This window comes from Thamnophis sirtalis, unplaced genomic scaffold (assembly GCF_051295495.1).
Source record: "Thamnophis sirtalis isolate CommonGarterSnake01/CBP01778 unplaced genomic scaffold, rThaSir2_p1.2 scaffold_15, whole genome shotgun sequence".
Taxonomy (NCBI): domain Eukaryota; kingdom Metazoa; phylum Chordata; class Lepidosauria; order Squamata; family Natricidae; genus Thamnophis; species Thamnophis sirtalis.
This window is the reverse complement of record NW_028261395.1, coordinates 39,244,747-39,262,829: the sequence shown is the minus strand read 5'-3', so window position 1 is coordinate 39,262,829 and position 18,083 is coordinate 39,244,747. Positions and strand designations below refer to the sequence as shown.

Below are 18,083 nucleotides of genomic sequence, written 5' to 3'. Positions count from 1 at the left end.
TTTTGAAAGCCTCAATGTTGACTCAGTGCTTTTTAACTTTGTCTCAAATTGGGCTTCCAGTTTTAAAAGGAGAATCGATTATATCTCTTTCAGGGAAAGTTGGACTCGCCGTAAAGCCCTACTGCTTGTGGACAATGCAGAAAAACAGCCCAAAGAAACATCCCAGGATTAAGTTGACGAAAAGCTTTTCAAATTCAACAAGCTTTTAAATCTGAAGAGAGGACACTAAGGAGGTACCAAGTGAATTTGGATCAGCTCCAGAGAGCATGTTCAGCAGCTGAGGTTTAAAAATAAAACATGAAAAAGGCAGGAAGAAGATATTGCTAGGTAGGATTCAACTTGGGAAAAGTCTCCACTGGTCACTCATAAAGTTAACATGTTTTTCCCCCCTGTCTTTCTAGCATATTTCTTCAAGTGCTGACATGCTATGAAAAGACAAGATGCCTTAACTCCTCCTTGCTTTAAACCACGTTCTAAAGTCTAATGAAGGTGAGAACTAGAATGGCTGCATTCCTCCACCCCCACCCTTTCACACAAGGACTGCTGGCCAGCTGCTTATTTCAGTGTGTTAAAGAGCATCTATTTACTGACATTAATCCAAGCTGATGGCAGGTTTTACTAATCGCCCTTTGAAGCAAGGGAAGATTTTTTTCCAAAGGGTGAAGCCTCTTTTAATTGGGGGAAAGGAGGAAGAATTAAAAAGAAAAACAGGCTGGATTGGGGAAAAGGCTATTCTATAGTCCTTATTCCTTATTCCATTCCTACTTCTATGGTCTGATTAGGTCGGCCCTTTCCTTGAAAATATAAATGGGATGATATATTTCTGTTTATCGTTATCTTTCCCACCTCCCAATCATTTATGGGTGTACTTGATGCATGTATCTTGTCTTTTTATGTACATTGAGAGCCTATGCACCAAAGACAAATTCCTTGTGTGCCCAATCACACTTGGCCAATAAAGAATTCTATTCTATTTTCTACTCTATTCTATAGTCCTTATTCCTTTCCTTTCCATTCCATTCCTACTTCTACGGTCTGGTTAGGTAGGCCCTTTCCTTGAAAATATAAATGGGATGATATATTTCTGTTTTATTTTTATTTTTTTACAGTGCCGCAGTTCTTTGCCTGGAACCAACACAGAGAACAGCAGACTGGCTTGACCAGTCCAATTTCACCACAGCAAGCTATGTAGTAGCCACAGCAACAGTGGAAAACCCATAATTCGCCTATCTATTAAATTTCATCCCGACACTCAACTCAAGGCCATAAACAAAAGATGCCGTTAATAAAGAAGAAAGAGGGATAGTCCAGGCAGTTAAGCCGGTGCTGAATGAAAATGCAGAAAACTCTATCCCCAATCAATCTAAGGCCCACTTCTACAAAGTGTCTCTAAGGCCACCCTTTTATAAACAAACAAAAGCAACAAAGAATCTTCCACCCTAGAGTGGCTCAAAAGGGATCTATTTCGCAGGTGGGGCTTTTGTCTCCTTGGTGGCAGCCCGTCCAATGCTCCTGCCTCCACCCTGGTGGGGCGGGGGGGGAATGGAGGCAGGGGCAGACCAGGAGATGGTGCTGGTCTGTTTCAGAAGGACAGGAGGAAGAGCAGAGAAAAGCACAACATTTGCAGCTGATGCGCTGTGGTTTATGGGATCAATACCGGGACCCAAAGCAAAAGATGCCCCACGCCTGCAGAGGGAGGACGATACCTGTCGCTGCTGGTACTGCTGCTGCTGCTGATTGAATCACTGCTCGAAGACCGGCTCCTAGAACCGCTTCCGCTGGGCGATCGAGTGGGTCTGGACGCTTGACTCGCGAGTCTCTGGGGAGACTGTGTCCTGGACTGGGAGGAATGGGGGGACCGGCTCCTGCTGTGTTGGTAACTCCTTTCTGGCCTTCTACCTCGGACCTCCCTGGTGAGGTCATCCCGGTAGATATCCCTGTGTACCACACTGGGCAATGTAAACTGCTCCCGAGCCCGAGGTTCGTAACGAGGGTCATGAGCATCAAAGCGGCTCGGGCTGCGACTCCGAGAACTGTAATAGAGTCCGTGTTGCAAAGTCCGTTCCCGAGGATCCCGGTAATAATCCTGGTCGTAATGTCTCGTGCGATCAAATCCTCCTGTCCCCCGTTCATGGTGTCCATAGGCACTAGGCTCATAAGCACGCTCCCTGTTATCTGAAGCCCTGCATTTAGGAGGGGAAAAACAAAGTACGTCAAATCAGAGAAGGAGAACAATGACTCAACAACATGCAAGCATTTAATGCAGGGTTGGCTGTTACTGCATGTCATCAAAAGGCCAACAATGATCTATTTAGCAGACTGAATGAGCTTGGTCCTTTTACGTGACTACTCGCTCACGTTTGCACGTAAGATAGGTCTGGCACTGACTCAGTTTCACTGCTTAAACCAAGCCAGCTTGATGCCTCCTTGCTAGATTTCTACCCCATAATCCCTGCCTCGCAGCACAATGGCTAGGGATCATGGGAGAAGAAGGCTAACGAACCTGAAAGGCATCCAGAACTAAGCTTCTATGGACAGAATTGTGTACCACAGTCCCAAATGATCTTGTGCAAAATAATTTAATTTCAACAGTTCTATTTATCTATTTCTGGGATGAAACACAACTATTTAATGTGTTTCATTCCATGACTATCCTAGAATCCTATTGTTAAGGTGTTGGCATTAGCCACAAAATTGTAGGAAAAAAAGCAATTTATTTTTAAAAGCTCACTTGAAATCTAAGAGTCCTAGGACAATGTATCAGCTTAGCTAAAGTCAGATCTCTGCTTATCTTTGTAATAATGAAGTCAAGATACAGCCAACTAAAAGTCACAGGTATTAAGCTCCGAAAACAAGATAAACAATATTTCTGTGTGCTGGTGAGAGTGGTATTTTTAAAAATCGCTTCAGACAATAACAGGATGGGATATTTTAATATCCATTTGTCCATTTCTGTATTTTACGTACAGAATTATGTTTACCGTAAAACTATGTCGTCAACTATGGTAGAACTTAAAAAAGAAAGTTATGTTGCTGACAACTAAGAGTCTTGGTGAGCTGCCTAGGCCACCAAAAGGCCTACAATAATTTAGTGCTTTAATTTAGAGGGCTCACGTTTTGTAGGACACAGCTAGGAAAATAGACGAAATAATTCAGAACAAACATGCGCAGATTAAGCAATAAAGCCAGCGCTTGTATTAGTTACAAAAGTTTCCTACAACCATTCAAGGAAGGAGGAATTCAAATCATTCCCCCTTTTACTTCCAACCACCTTCCTTGAAAAGTAATTAGCAGGGACTGCAGTTCTTGGTTAACTCATCCTTCTCTTAACTGTCAGGTCAAAACGCATGGACCTGCCTTCTCCTCCCCACCTCCAAAAGTGAATTAGGTTCTCCTCCCTTTCCACTTTATGCTCCTGCTATAACCATAGTGCAGGCCTTAGGCCACTTGTCCCCCCATAGGGAGGAGGAGGAGGCGGCCCTGAGTGCAGGTTAAGGTTTTTGTCTGCAGTCTTGCTTTTCCAGCAAGTCAGAGCTGCCTCACAAAAGAGGAAAAAAAAAAACCTATAAGGCAGGCGTTTTAGTAGGTGTCACAAATATTTGCAGCTCCATGCAAATAAGACCACATATTGTCTCAGTGTGTATAAATATTTAAATATTTCTCTCGCCCTCGCCTTTTGAAACAACACTCAACACACACCCTGCAAAAATGATATCAGGGAAAGCTGATACAATAAAGTAACAAAAAAAAGAGCAAGATTTCTAGAAAAGTTAAGATATAAGTGTAAGAGCCCTTTTATGGGTTAGGACACAGAAGACAGACAAAAGAAACTAGCAAAGCTGAGAATCTAATGACTACAGCAGTGCTGGTTATCTATTAGTACTAATTACTACTGGAGTTAGTGGGGAAAAAAGGAACTGACTTGGGTTAGGAGAGGGGCTAATATACACAGGGCAGGACATACCAACCTTTTCCAAGTGTGGAAACACGACCTATATTCCCAATTAAATCTAGGGAGAGAATTGTGAACATAACTTCCCCAATTTGGCCCCTCTTATAGGGGTAATCCACCTTCTTAATGGGTAAGCAAGGGTGTCAAAAAAGTGGCATTTTAGATGGACGAGCAAGAAAAAAAAATCCTAGGGACAAGACGACGAAAAAATTTAAAAAAATAAAAACTCCACTGGAAGCCAGTAGTTCCAGATTGGCCAACGGGTGGCCGCCCCCAACTTCGTTCTTCTGACAGCCAGCGCTTCTAAATACATCCACCACAGACTGTCGCCCTAAGTCTGAACCAATCGGCTGGTAAAAAAAGGCATCAGGGGATGAACAAAGGCCTCGCCCCAGGCTAGCAGACATCCTCTTGTCCGACTTTGTAACCATCCAGCAGAGTTCAATTTTCTGTGACGTATCCACAAGCTGAGCGACACCATTGTCTTTAAAGCTAAAGTGCCTTTCACTGTACGTGAGCTTTTGGCAGAGACTAAGTAAGTAATCCACTCCCCTGGCCCACTGGGACCTTGGCTCGAACCATCCCACAAATCTGAGGTAGTAGCCATTATTCCAGCACCTCAAACGGATGGCCTGTAATTTCCAAAATTGAGCAGCGTCCATCTCGTTCTGTTTGCCATGAGGATAGTAATCCCAAGGTACATGGAAAGTGATGTAGATCCAAGAGGGGAAAGAAACATCAACAGCAGCCTTCTCCTGTCTTCGTTTTGTATGTATTCCCAGGGCTAAAGACTGTAGAATCCAAGACGAGGCAGCATTTTTATAAAGCCTGCTAGAATTTTTTTTGATACCAATCCAATTTTATGCATAGGCTACATAAACCAGCACAACCCTGAAAAAAACTAAATGCGAAGCTTTGCCAAGGGATTGTGTAGGTCCTATAATGCTGAAGATACTCCATATCTGGGCTTGGGAGATTCGCAGTATCCAATAAACTCCATTGGATAATAGGGATACATCCAAAGAAGGCCTTAAGGTTATCCAAGAATTGGGATCGTCAAGCCCTAGAAGAATAGCTCCATAAGCGAGGCGTCTTCCATCTTAGAATCAGGTCTCCAACCAGCTGCAGGAAACGTCTTCTACAGATCCACAAGATCCCAGCCTTTGGGATGGGAATCACTTCCGTTTCCAACCCAAAATAGGAAATGCAGATAATTCCCCAAATTTTAAATCCATCTGGGGGCCCTACCAGGAGTTTGTGTTTCTCACCACAATCAATTACAAAATACCTGCCTAGTGAAACCTTGGAACTTACCCATCAAGTCTCCGCTCATAGCGTCCTTCCCGTGCATGAAGTGATGGTGGTGGGCCATATGTGGGCCCACCACCAGCTCTGAACCCAGAAACCTCTCTACTACGAGATGCTATGGAAACTGTATCATCCAATCCCCGAGCGGCACTAGGGATGGTTCCTGGTTCATTATAATCCGTCCGAAGGTCTCTGTCTCCCATTTTGTTGACAGAATTGTGTGCCTTCTGCGCACTCTTAATGTCCACAAAATCCACAAAGGCCGCCACGCCGCCTTCCGATCCCCTTTTGGGGAGAATTTTGACACTTTCAACACGTCCATATCTAGGAGAAAGACAGAGAAAATCACATACGTTAAAGCTCACAGAAAATTGGCTAAGAAACCACATTTAGTACCTTGAAATTTCTGGACTCAGATTTTAAAAAATAATAATAATCTAAGCATTCATTTCAATAGGTAAGTATAAACAAACAGATATGGCTTAGCTTCCTGGACTCCTACCAGAGCAAAGCTTAAAGACCATTCTATGGGAATATACATACATACATACTTTCAAGCCTGTTAACATCTTTCCCATTCTTCCATCATATCATACCCTGAAAAAAAGCCAGGATACAAAAACTCCACCTAACTTAGTTTTCGCCAACATCTGCAATAGGAGTTTAGCACTAACAGAAAAGCCCTTATTCTGTGATGTTCAAATATATTTCAATGCAATCAATGTTGAAATAAGGAATCCGAGTGGAGAATTTATTAAATGTATTCATTTGTTCCCAGTTAAACAGCCCATTATTTAGTGTTCAAGATGCAAATGTCTAATAGAATACAATGCCTGTTCAAATCATTCTAATCACAGTTCTAGGGACAAAGCCAGTTCTACAAGTTTACAATCTAAGTGATGTTGGAAACTCTGTTTAAGCCAGAGTTGGAAAACATTTGGCAATTCCTGAGATAAGCTTTTGATGGCTGCAGACATCAGCGGCAACGACAAATTACCAATGCAATTTATTTAGTTCACATTGTGTATGCAAACAGATTTGGGGTTAATATGCAAAACATTCGCAAGGTTTCTCCAGAAAGTTTTCAAATCATCTAGTCTGACCAAATGTCACTGACCTTCCAAGCGATTTAATCAAAAAGAAATGGATTTCTATTAAAAATACACACATCTATGGTTTGCATTTACAGATCAAAAAGATATGAAACATAAGCTAACAATTCTCTTTCGTTATAAGAACTAACACCTTCACATTCATCGGACAACCTTTCTGCATTTTCAATTACACTGTTGGCACTTTCTAGAGATAAAGACATATTTGACATACCAAATATAGTATCAGTGAATTTAGGAAGCCATGAAGAAGTCCAGCCTGAGTCCCAGAGGGTTTCTTTAGCAATTCAACTAGCCTACCATTCAAATCTGGCCAGGATGGAAAATGGAAATGTACACCAGTATGATCTAAGCTCATTCAAGTTTGAATTATCTTTCTATGTTGCTCTCGTTGCTGTTCTGCCCTCAAGCGTAACTATCAAAGGCGTGGGTAAGATTCCCCAACACTGTGAAATTCAGCACCATTAGCCACATCAATCCTCCACAACAAGATTGTGCTGAACATGCCAAGGAAGGGGGGCTTAGTGTTTGTACCACACACATACACACACAGGGATTAGGGTCACTATTTAAACAAAATAAGGGGGGAGAGAATTTTTCACTAAAAACAGTGCCACTTATGTAACAACAGATCAATCCATTACTTGTTCAGGATCTCTTAACGGTAGACCAGCCTACAATGCCAAAAGCACCAGATAGCTCAGTGGGACAACATCTACTTCCCATGTGGTGTTTGCCTCTGCGGTGACGGGAAAAGCATGTGACCCAGAGATGGCAGAAAAATGTCCCCAGTCACAGCTCAAAACATGACACTGTATGACAACTGATAAGAGGCAGGGAACAGAGCAATGGCTACGGCAGCTTTTGGGAGGACAGGATCTGTATTCCAATCGTATTCCGAGGAGGAATCTGGAGCAGAAATGGTGGAGACAATACTCCCAAGGGAAGGGATTTGGAGCCAGGATCTCTCCAAACTAGGCAATTTTTTTTGATACCAATCCAATTTTATGCATAGGCTACATAAACCAGCACAACCCTGAAAAAAACTAAATGTGAAGCTTTGCCAAGGGATTGTGTAGGTCCTATAATGCTGAAGATACTCCATATCTGGGCTTGGGAGACCCAAGGGAAGGGATGTGGAGCCAGGAACTCTCCAAACTAGGCAACAGGGTTGCCAGGTTGTCATTTCCAAAGCAGATGGCTCGACACTCATTGGTCCACACCAGAATGTTCGAGGGTGGTGTGTGAGGATTTGCTTTAGATCACTCACTCCTATGACAAGCCACTGAAATAAGCATAAAGGCTGCTATCAAAGGAGGCAAAGGACAAACTGCATCGCTGGATAACCCCCCTCCAAAATGCTAAGTATTGGAAGGCAGCATTTAGAAAGAGTCATCTCTATGGTCTGCACCCCACCCACCCCCATTGCCATGTGTGCTTCTACCCTAGAGTCACTGAAGGCTAATCTGCCTGGCAATCCGACCCCAGCCCCACCCGTTGGGTCTTTTCCAATCCGCTGCCGTGCTGGCAGTGGCCATTGGGAGGGGAGCTGTGTTGCTTCATGCGAACCGATCTGGAGGGGAGGGGAAAGACCCGCAGTGCTGCAGCAGCCTGCGGGATCAATGCCCAACAAGAAAAGGATCCCTGTGAAAAGCTTGGGGGGGGAGGGGAGGGGCTAAGGATCTAGGCATACGGCTTTTGGGGGGGGGGGGGAGTTTCAGGAGCCACTTCACGTTGGTCCAGAAAGCGGAAGGCTGAGAAAGACGGGCGCCCATGTGAAATGTGCCCTCCCCCTCTCTGCCTTTCCAAGAAAGAAGGCTGCTCTGTCCCAACCGCCAGCACAGAGAGCAAACACAGCAGAAGAGGGAGGGGGCCAACCCATGGGCTCTAAAGGTCCTGACGCACAGGCGGCTTCTTTGCTGGGAGGTTTTTCTAAAAGGCTTCCTGCTTGCATAATCCATACCAATCAATACATAACCTCTTGCAGCATGGGGACAGGTCGGTTTTGCTTCCCAACAGCACTAGAGTAGAATCTTTCTCCCAGAGGAATCCCGGGTGCTGCCTTGTCTATGCATTAAGGGCTACACTTCCAGTTTCCAGGCACATCTTTAATACTCCAAGGGACTTCAGTCTGTTTCTTCTTAATGTCTCAGTCACAATGGCCACAATTCCTCAGGCTACACTAAAATTGTTCACCAGGACCGTTCCTGATTTAAGCATGATACTTTCATTCCCATGGGGGCCGGAAGGTCAAGGCCCCAATATGAGCCTCCCTCCCTCCCTTCTATACATGCACCAGAGAAGCAAACTGCACATAGTGATATGAAGGAAGCAGGAAGGTAATTCTGGCTCTTGGAACATCATCTAAATTGGACATGGACAGATATTTTAATGTTGGTCACGTAAAAAAAATAAAAACCATTCCTGCAACTTTCCTCCTTGTCTACAGGAAGTGGATAGAAATACACAAGGACAAGGAGCTCATTATAAGTGAGGGAAAATTCAAATGCATCTAAAGTTCACCCCAGGAGATGGTAAAGTTACGATGTGCCACTGACAGGCCTAAAAAGGGTGGTTTAAGGAGTCCTCGATATTAATCTTCCGTCCCACTTCCATCCGTGGATTATTCATCAGGCCTCGCCATCTTTGGGCAATTGCAGTAAGTGCCTTCTTCCAGAGCTAGCCAACTGTTACGAAAGGGAAAGCTACATATAGCAGCCAGTTGCACAGTTGTGTGCTATTGTCTGGAAATGATCCAGGTGCCAAAAATGCTAGTAGTGTGAGGATTTTACTCTGATAACACTAAAGCGGGAAATGCTTTAGAAAGAAGCACCAATAATAGGCTTTGCTGGTCCCTCGTGGTATGTCATCCCCGGAGACTATCCCCGGTTCTTCATTCAAAATGTCTGCTTAATAGGTTTAGTCCTTGTAGAAGGTGATGGAATAGAAGCAGATATTTCTTTGAGCTCTCTAGCCCCTCCCAACCATACAGGTACTGAAAACCAGTATTACAGGAAAACAAATATGGCAGCTGCAAAAAGCAACTTCCACTCTTATTGAGGTGGCTGAGCATTCTGGGTGGATTCACATAACTGCACTCAAGAGCGAGAGAATTCTGTAACCTTGGTATGTCAAAAGGCAAGCATTTACTTCTGCACACTGCGGGTTGAATTCCACGGGCAAGTTCCACCGAAAACCAGCTTCTTCAGAATCAGTTATGAAACCCAGTCTCTTGCTACTTTCAAGGCCCGGATTGGTCAACCTGGTTGCCCACAAACCACAATGCAAGTCCCTGGGAACCACATTTTTTAAAAGCCTCAGACACAAGTCAGAACCATACGTTTATGGTGTCTTTGTGTATGAAAAGAAAGGAGTTTACTGAAATCAAGGGTTCAGAAGCCAATCGCATCTAATGATGGATTTGAAAGCACCACCTATATAGCATCAAGACAAAACAGACAGCTAACCTGACCAGATATCATAAGGGGACCCACAGGGGGGAAAATATCAACGCATGCTGGCTACAGGAAATCACTGGTATAAGCACAAGGACTTTCTCAGCTATCAAGCTTCAAAATATCTTAGAACAATTTGCAAGAGACAGACACTCTATAGCATTGTAAATGTAAACATCAAGATAAGGAACTCCCCAGCTCAGCTTTCAGCATGGCAAACCCCCCCTCCCCCTTGCATTCTAGACTACAACTGCTATGAGCTCCTAACCATCAATTGGAGCTGAGGAAGTTGTGGTTCTGAATTGTTTTAACTAAGTTTAATGGACTCCCTACTAACTATGCCCAGATTTGAGGAACCAAAGCCAGAATCTTAGAACAAGGGTTAGAAATAAATCCCACTCAACTCAGTGGGGCTTCTCTCTATGACATACTTTGGGAAGATTATGCCTTTCAAATGAATACCATTCTTAAGTAGCGGACCTACTTGCAAAACAGTGAAAGGAGAATATTGTACAATGCCTAATAAAAGTATAATGAAGCCGGCTTGCCATGAGGAAGACCCAAAGTCTCAGGCGACCATGAAACGGAATGGGTTCAATCCTTATTTCCCACCAATTAAAGTTATTATGAGAATGGTGAGTACATTATCTTGAGAGCCGTGAGAAAAAAAAAGGCAAATATAGATGCAGTGAAAATAAATAAATGAACATGATACGATTACCTGGTATCAAAAAGAGCTGGGAGGAGCCACTAGCAGTGGGAGAATTCAGAAACGGGCTACCAAATTGTGACCATTAAGCCATTCAAAGATGGAAGAAAATACTCAGATGACATTTCACCAAGTTATTAGAAACTTTCTAGGTTTGAGGGAGCTGTGGCTTTTATCTTTTCTCTAGCGTTATTTATAGGATACTATCAGGGCACCAAAAAAATCCTGTGTGCTGTAAATGTTCTTCCATGCAGGAAATCCACAATGTAGGTCATGACTACCTTTGCCCAACAGGTTCAAATTCTACTACGGGACAGGCCTCCAAAGTCCATGCTTTCTAAGTGCCCCATGACCCAAAAGGCTATTTATTCACAGCAGAGAAGCCACGGTGAGAATTTCTCAGGAAAGTCACCGGACATAATTAGGTAACATTTAAACCAGAAATTATAAGCAGAGGGGAGCAAACCAAATGGCCAGGATTCCCACAGCGCAACGAACGAACCAGAGAAGGATGCGACCAGAATTTAACCACTGGGGCTGGCTGAAGAAGTCAAACAGGAGGGATATTTGCTCCTTTGCAGCAAGCTGAAACAAATGAGCTGGACCCCCATAGGTTTCACTCAGTAACCTCGGAGGAGGGAGATCTAAGGCCTGCTAGCTGTCAAAAAGAGCAAAGCAATTCTCCTAGCAATATAGGCTGGAGTTTCTGCAGCCGTGCTGTCACACTTCCCAGGAGAAACAAAGGAGTGGGTAAAGTTTAAAAGAAAAGGCTGCAATAACATGACGAAGCAAACTCTAATGTCAAGCCCAATTATTCTGCCATGTGGGGATTTTGGTTCATGCTGGGAAGGGAAGCCCGCTTTCTCCGCAACCACCTTCCCCACTTCTACACTAAGTCCTTCTCTTGTCATGTATGCAGCAGGGTCTGCACCCTTACACAGAAGGGCTCTGGGAGAGGAACACAGCACTTGTCTTAAGACAGCTATGCATAATCCTCAGGCCTATCCATCCTTCCACCACAACTTTGAACGACCATGAAAAGACAGCCTGGTTATCAAAAGAGCATGGCTAAATTGCTTTTGAACTGTGCACGCAAGAGAGATGCATGCCAGGAGCACATCAGCTCTGCCAGGTTCGGCTTGGCCTGCAAAAGAAAGAACTGGTGCAGCCATGAAATGGACCAGACTGGAAATAAAACCAGAAGTTTACAAAAAAAAGCCCCCTTTCCCAGGAAAGCATACTTGGAAGGTTATCAATTTGGTATTTAACTCCATCACATTAAGGCTCCCAAACAAGAACAAGGATAAAGGACAAGGAAAATTGTCTTTGGAAGCCCACCTTACTCTTGCAGTACCTTATTTTATTTATTTCTTTACAAAAGTGACGGAGAACGCAACACCAACTTACAGTTCTGCTAAACTGACTGCTGTTTTTCTCTAATTAATCAAGAAGGAACTGCTGGACATTTGGCACTCATGCAGAGGACAAACTTTGCTATATTTAGCCACCCTTTCTTGCAAGCTGCTCTGCATCTCCTTCAAGAGGAGCACATACTTTCGGTGTTTCAATTTTTACAATAATTGAGACACAGTTAGGATTGTGTAATACTTTCACAACCAATCATTTCCTCACATTTCTATCAAAAAAAAGGACCATCTAAGAGGGTTCGGATTCCTGGAATGTTTTTCATAGAAACTCAGCAAAAAAAAAAAAAAAAAAGCAAGCAGCAGAAGAGACCAATATGGATGGATTAAACAGGGCCTCTATTTTTAAACATGTAGTGAATTAATATGGATCAGGGGAAAAGCAAACATTGCATCCGATGCACTGCATCATTTTAAGAGCTTAAAAGAGAGGTTTTTATTTTAAGAGCTATGTGTCAACTTCTCTTTCACCTTTACAAATATGACCCCTTGTCATTGGTTACCGGATGTTTCTAAAGGTTGCAGGACTATTCCCCCCCCCCCCGCAAAAAAGCCACTGTAAATTAATATGCACAAGCACACCAGAAATCATATATTTTACAAACTATCTTTCGTAACAAGTTTTCAAAACAGGGATAACCCAAATTATCACATCAAATTCTAAACAGCAGTTACTTATATGTTAAAGGTCATCTTAGAAGTGTCCTACATTGATCATTCCACCGATTAAAAGAGCTGTACAATTCAGGTTTTTTGTCTAATTGCTCATGACTCTTCTAATTCTCCTAAGGGCGCCCCTGCTTGGAACAACTGATTTTTCACATATCAATATCAGCCGTATTTTATTTAGAATTTAAACGTACATAAACAATATAGTTCTTCCAATTGATAAGGACACTTAACCAGCCTCATCTAGAATGAGTGAAATGGGCACAAAGGATAAATAGTGAGGTTGCCTCTATTTACGTTCATGAGCTTTAATATATTAGAGCCATAGGGAGGTTTTAGGTTGATTTTGTTATAAGACTGCTCACGCTGCTTGCTCTTTGCAAATTCTTTGTCCTATTGCCAGGCAGGGGGGTGGGGGGGATTTTTTTTTTTTTTTGCCAGAGACCAGTTAAAACTAAAAAGGGGACTGTTCTCCCCTTGGAGCTTCTCTTCTAGTAATTAAAATGCACACAGTTATGGACAACTGCAGGAGTTAAGTCTTTTGTTGGTATACACACCCTGCAGCAATGCAATTGTTGTGCAACCTGTCCCCTCCCCCACCCAGGGTCATACAAAGAAAGGGCCGCCCTGTTGTACACAGGCAGCGCGTTCCTAAGCATCTTTTGCCGACCAAAAACACAACCACCATTCCGATGATAGTTAGAAGGCTGGTAACCCAAATGATCGATAAAAATTATACTGAAAGATTGGATCAAATAAAATGGCTTTTTAAATCCAACCATGCTTTGACTTATGTGAAAACTGGCACATTTGGGGGGGGGGGTGTAAAAACCAGAACCTTCCGTCTTTCTGATTCATCTCTAAGCAACAGCACCATGGCAACTTTATCCAGCATTAGAAACCTTCTGTGGAAACAGGGTGGTAGGATAGGAGACAACATGTTGGAATGCCAATTGTAATTTCCATTTAATTTCTTCCAACAATTGAATCCCATGACAAACCAGCAGCCCCAAACCCAACCGCACAACAGTTCTCTTGATTATTGAGTGCCAGGATCCCCGCTGGATCACCAGTGTTGCCCTTTCTCCAAAAGGAAAGTTGAGACAACCCCTCCAGTTTTATATAGCACAAAACCACAATCTGCATGATAATACAGTTTCCCCAACTGGAGCAATTACACTCTTGGTTGCATCCATATTTAAACTTGTGCACGTTTTTTTTAAAAAAATATTTTTTCTTGCATGACTGTTTCCTATTATTTAGTGCAAGACTGTTCCTAGGGATTGTAAGAAGGAACAGTATTTGACCCCAGCTCCAGTTACAGCTGCTCTTTTCCAAGGAATCATCTCCTCCTGCACTTTTTGAGGAAAAGCTCTGCAGTTAAGATTGGTGGCGGAAGCAACCGGGGAGCCAGATGAAATCTCTTGTTACGCAGCTCTTCTGATGCTGCTGCTTCACAAAGCCCCCCCCCCCCTCTATGTGCAGCTTGAGATCGGCTCTATTCCTTCCGACATAAACTGGGACCCGGCCGCCATTTTAGAAAGGCATTCATACAAGCCAGCACTGCGCTAAACCTTCGGAGAGGCATGTTGTTCTCTCCTCTCCAGCAAAGGGAGGATCAAGGAACAGTTTTCTTTTTTTTTACAAAGCTGGGGCTGCCAAATGATGAATCAGGCTCTTTGTTGCTAATCACAGCAAGTACTACAAGACTGTGTGTGTGTGTGTGTGTGTGTGTGTGTGTGTACATGCATGCCTTCCTCAGACACCAATTCAAACACACAAACAACAGCAAAAAAAAAACACAGAGGAAAACCAGCTAGGAAAGGACCTCCTCAAATCCCACGCAAGACTTATTTTGCATATGGGAAGTCCAATACTTTAAAACTGTTTTCCCATCTACTAGATAATAAGACCAGAATAGAAATCCACTTCTGATTTTGCAACCTGCGTGCCCCAACTCTGAATTATTTGGAGGGGGAGGAGTAACAGGAAGCATCAATTCTAACGTAACATTAAAGGACACCTTTGGCACAAAATGAAAATGTATCCTGACCATCAACAAAAAAGCTTCTATTTAAGAATAGAGGGTAATTTCACTCTCTTTCCCCAGATTCACCAGTCAAGCTTGGTCCCCCATGAGGTAACCATGCAAAGTCTATTTTTCCCATGATGACTCATTAGGTACGCTCCATAATCTTCCTAAACAGTAGGAAGAAAATTACAAGAAAACTTGCAATCCTCTTAAGTCTTTCACTGAAAATAACTTCAGCTGACCCAGATAGGGACCAAGAATGATGCACATCAGTTTTCCTTCACAATGCCATAATAGGCAAGACCAGAAATAATTATCTAAGACAGAGGTTTCTGCAACTGTTATCTAGAATGTGTCCATCACTATTAACAAGCCATCCCATGTAGCACCACGGTAGTGCTATTCAGCTACATGTATTTGGTCCAAAAGGATTCTCACGGGGGGGAATTTAAAATGCCAAAAGCCAGAAGAACAAAAAATTTCCTGAATGCAAATAAGAAGACTAAGCTACAGTTCAGTTATTAGGCCATCCCGGAAATGTTCCACAGCAACAGAACAAAAGGAAGTTGGATTTAAAAGGATTTCAGTGTCCTAGTCATTCAAAACGGTGCCTAAATATCCACGTTCCAGTTATTTCTTCCATAATTCCTTAAGAATAAGAAAACAAAGAGCCTCAAAATTGCCACCTCACATGGGGAAAAAATAAAATAAAAATTCAAAGAGCCAGTAGTCCAGGATCAGAGTGTGGAAAGAAAAAACAAAAATAAGATTTTTTTTTAATTTAGCATGGTAAAAGTGGTTTCCATGAGAATACACTCTTTGAAAATCCCAGTTCACGAGATGAAGGCCATTGATACAGCATCTTTGCTCTGCTCATCTCTCCATCTGGCAAGAGCTGAAAGGCTGCACCTTATGGAAGGTCTTTTTTTTGGTCCACTCTTCTAAAATGCCCAATGCAGAAAGGAGCCCAGCAGCCTTTTTCTCAAGAACAAAGCAGCCAGCAGCATCACTCCTGTTGGGGCTTCTCTTGCAGAGGTGCAGTCGATGAGGGGGGGGGGACTGCAGAAGCCTGCCAGATGCTCCCAATGACAGGTTGTCCAGACTGATGACTCTTCTTGGCCAGGCTCCCCAGAGGTCTTCTTAAATCCTCGATCACAGGCTCCCAGAAGCACCATCCAGACACACACAGCAGCCTCTTCCTCCAAAGAGGCTCCCCAACTTTACCTTTACCTGTCGCACCTGTTTCGGAATTGCCCCTCAGAGGGAGGGACGGCCATTGGCATGGAGGGGCTCCCCTCCCCAGAGGGTCAAACATGGGGTCCCTTTTCCCAGCCCCGGCCCAAACAACGTCTCCCCATTACGGCGATCCCCCACCTTTCCCCCCCATTAGAAAAGGCTTGTGGCTCACTGGCCGCTTTGAAAGGCAATCAGGAGGTTATGAGTTCGATCCTAGGTAGACGCAGATGTATGGTCTCTCCTAGTTGGGCAGGGGGTTGGACTAGATGACCTGCAAGGTCCCTTCCAACTCTGTTAATCTGTCACAATCAGGAGGTTGTGAGTTCGATCCTAGGTAGAGGCAGATGGAGGGTCTCTCCTGCTGGGGGGGTTGGACTAGATGACCTGCAAGGTCCCTTCCAACTCTGTTCACCTATTAATCTCTGCCTCCTAGGACTATTCCCCCCGCCCTACTCCTACCCACCCCGGCGGCCCCACTCACCGCTTGAAGTGCTCGATGATCTTCTCCTCGCGGACGTTCTCCGGCAGGTTGCCCACCCAGAGGTGCCTGGTCTCCCGGACCATGATGCTGCCCCCGGGAGACGGGGGGTCCTGGCGCCGCCCGCCTGCCGACGCCTCAGCTCGGCTCAGCGCCGCGAGGGGGAGCCGCCGCGCCTCCGCCGCCGTCGCGCCCGGCCCGCTCTTCCTCCACCGCCGCCGCCGCCTCCCTCCGCGGCGCCGGTGGGAGACACCATCCCACCGGGCCCCGCCGCCGCCTCCTCCGTCGCCGCCGCCACTCCCGCGCCACTTGGCCCCTCGCCGACGCCGACGCCTCCTGCTTTCACCGCTCCGGATGCTGCCGCTGCTGCGGGCGGCGATGCCGGTGATATTGAAGGGGCCGGCGCCGGCGCCGGCGCCGCCTTGACCGTCGTCGTCGTGTGCGCGTTCTGCTCGGCGGCGGCGCTGTCGCTGCTTCAGCCCAATTTCTCCTCAGCAGCCGCAGCAGCGCCGCGCGCGGCGTCGCTCTCTGTCTCTCTCGCCCCGCTCGGCCGCCCGCACGGCGCCTGCGCGCTCGATCGCCGCCTTAGCCAATCCGCCGTCTCGCGCCCGCCTCGCGCCCCAGGGCGCGCCGCCTATTGGGCGGCGGGAAGCGCGCGTCGGGCCGCGGGAAGACGGAGGGGGGAAGAGAGGCGAAGGGGACAGCGTGCGCAAGCGCTCTGGACACTTCTTTTTTCTTCCAGGGGAACAGGAGGGAGACTGCTCCAAGCGGGGGTGGGGAGCCGTGAGAGAATCCTGTCCTCGATATACGCCTCTCGGCGGCAAACGCGCACGCGCAACACGCGTTCTTGGGGGAGCTTTGCGCGTGCGCACCCTGTGGCCTTGCCGCTGCCACTCCTCAGCGGCAGGCGGGGAGGTTTTAGTGGGTACATTTCACAAGTCGGGCACGCTCGCGTGTGTACGGGGCATCTTCAGTTATTAGGTCCTTTCTCGGAACAGAGCTCGATTTCAGCCCCACTCGGGCCTCCATTCGATCTCACCGGGCCCGGGCGTTCACTACAACTCCCATGTTCCCCAGCCCACTGCCTCCCCGGTGTCCTGCTCTTCTCGGACTGCTTCTGCGACTCACTCTCGGACCTAACAGGCCCAAGGAAGGCTCGAGCGACCCTTCCTCGGAGGGAAATCGGGAGAGCGTGGAGTACGCGGGACCGACGACCGACCTCGGAAAGGCCACCCCGCCTTCGTTCTTGGGGACGGCTGCCATTTTGTCGCGCCTGCCTGGCCGAGCGGCCATTTTGTGACACCGGGGCGCCGCGGCTGCCCTCCCTTGCGCGGCCAGCAGGGGCGCTGTGCAACACCCCTGTCCCGATCGCCGCCGCGGGGCCCGGTTGATCAGAGGGAGGGGGGGGGCTCTGGTTCGCCTCCCCACCCCGCCACCAACTTGCATCGCCCACCCAACCTTTGCAACCGCCCCCTCCCCCAGCAAGGGGGGTTGCTTCGCCACGACACACAACACCCCACCCCCGGCGAAAAGGCCGTTCCGCAGATGTCGGGCTGAGGCTTCGGTGCCGGATCGTCTTTTCAAGCTTTTTATTATTTCCGATTGCTTGTTGCAATCTTTACCCTGGCGAGGTGGCTAAGGCACTGAGCTTGCCCATCAGAAAGGTCGTTGGTTCGAATCCCTAGTATAGGTCTGCGTGACCGCGGGG

The 18,083-nt window shown here is 45.9% G+C and overlaps 1 protein-coding gene across 2 annotated transcripts in view; it reads right to left on the bottom strand.

Annotated features, from left to right (window-relative positions):
* LOC106543170 (msx2-interacting protein) overlaps nt 1-16,914 on the bottom strand; it is a 59,001-nt gene extending 42,087 nt beyond the window's left edge. Inside the window, exons 1-3 of one of the 2 annotated variants that reach the window (XM_087702618.1) lie at nt 16,379-16,914; nt 5,267-5,584; nt 1,707-2,183 (exon numbers count right to left, since the gene is read on the bottom strand). In XM_087702618.1, coding sequence (XP_087558744.1) covers nt 1,707-2,183; nt 5,267-5,584; nt 16,379-16,461 — 878 coding nt within the window. In that variant the 5' untranslated portion in view covers nt 16,462-16,914. The remainder of the gene's footprint in view (nt 1-1,706; nt 2,184-5,266; nt 5,585-16,378) is intronic. The other variant, XM_087702619.1, reaches the window with a different exon arrangement.
* Nucleotides 16,915-18,083: the final 1,169 nt, after the last annotated feature.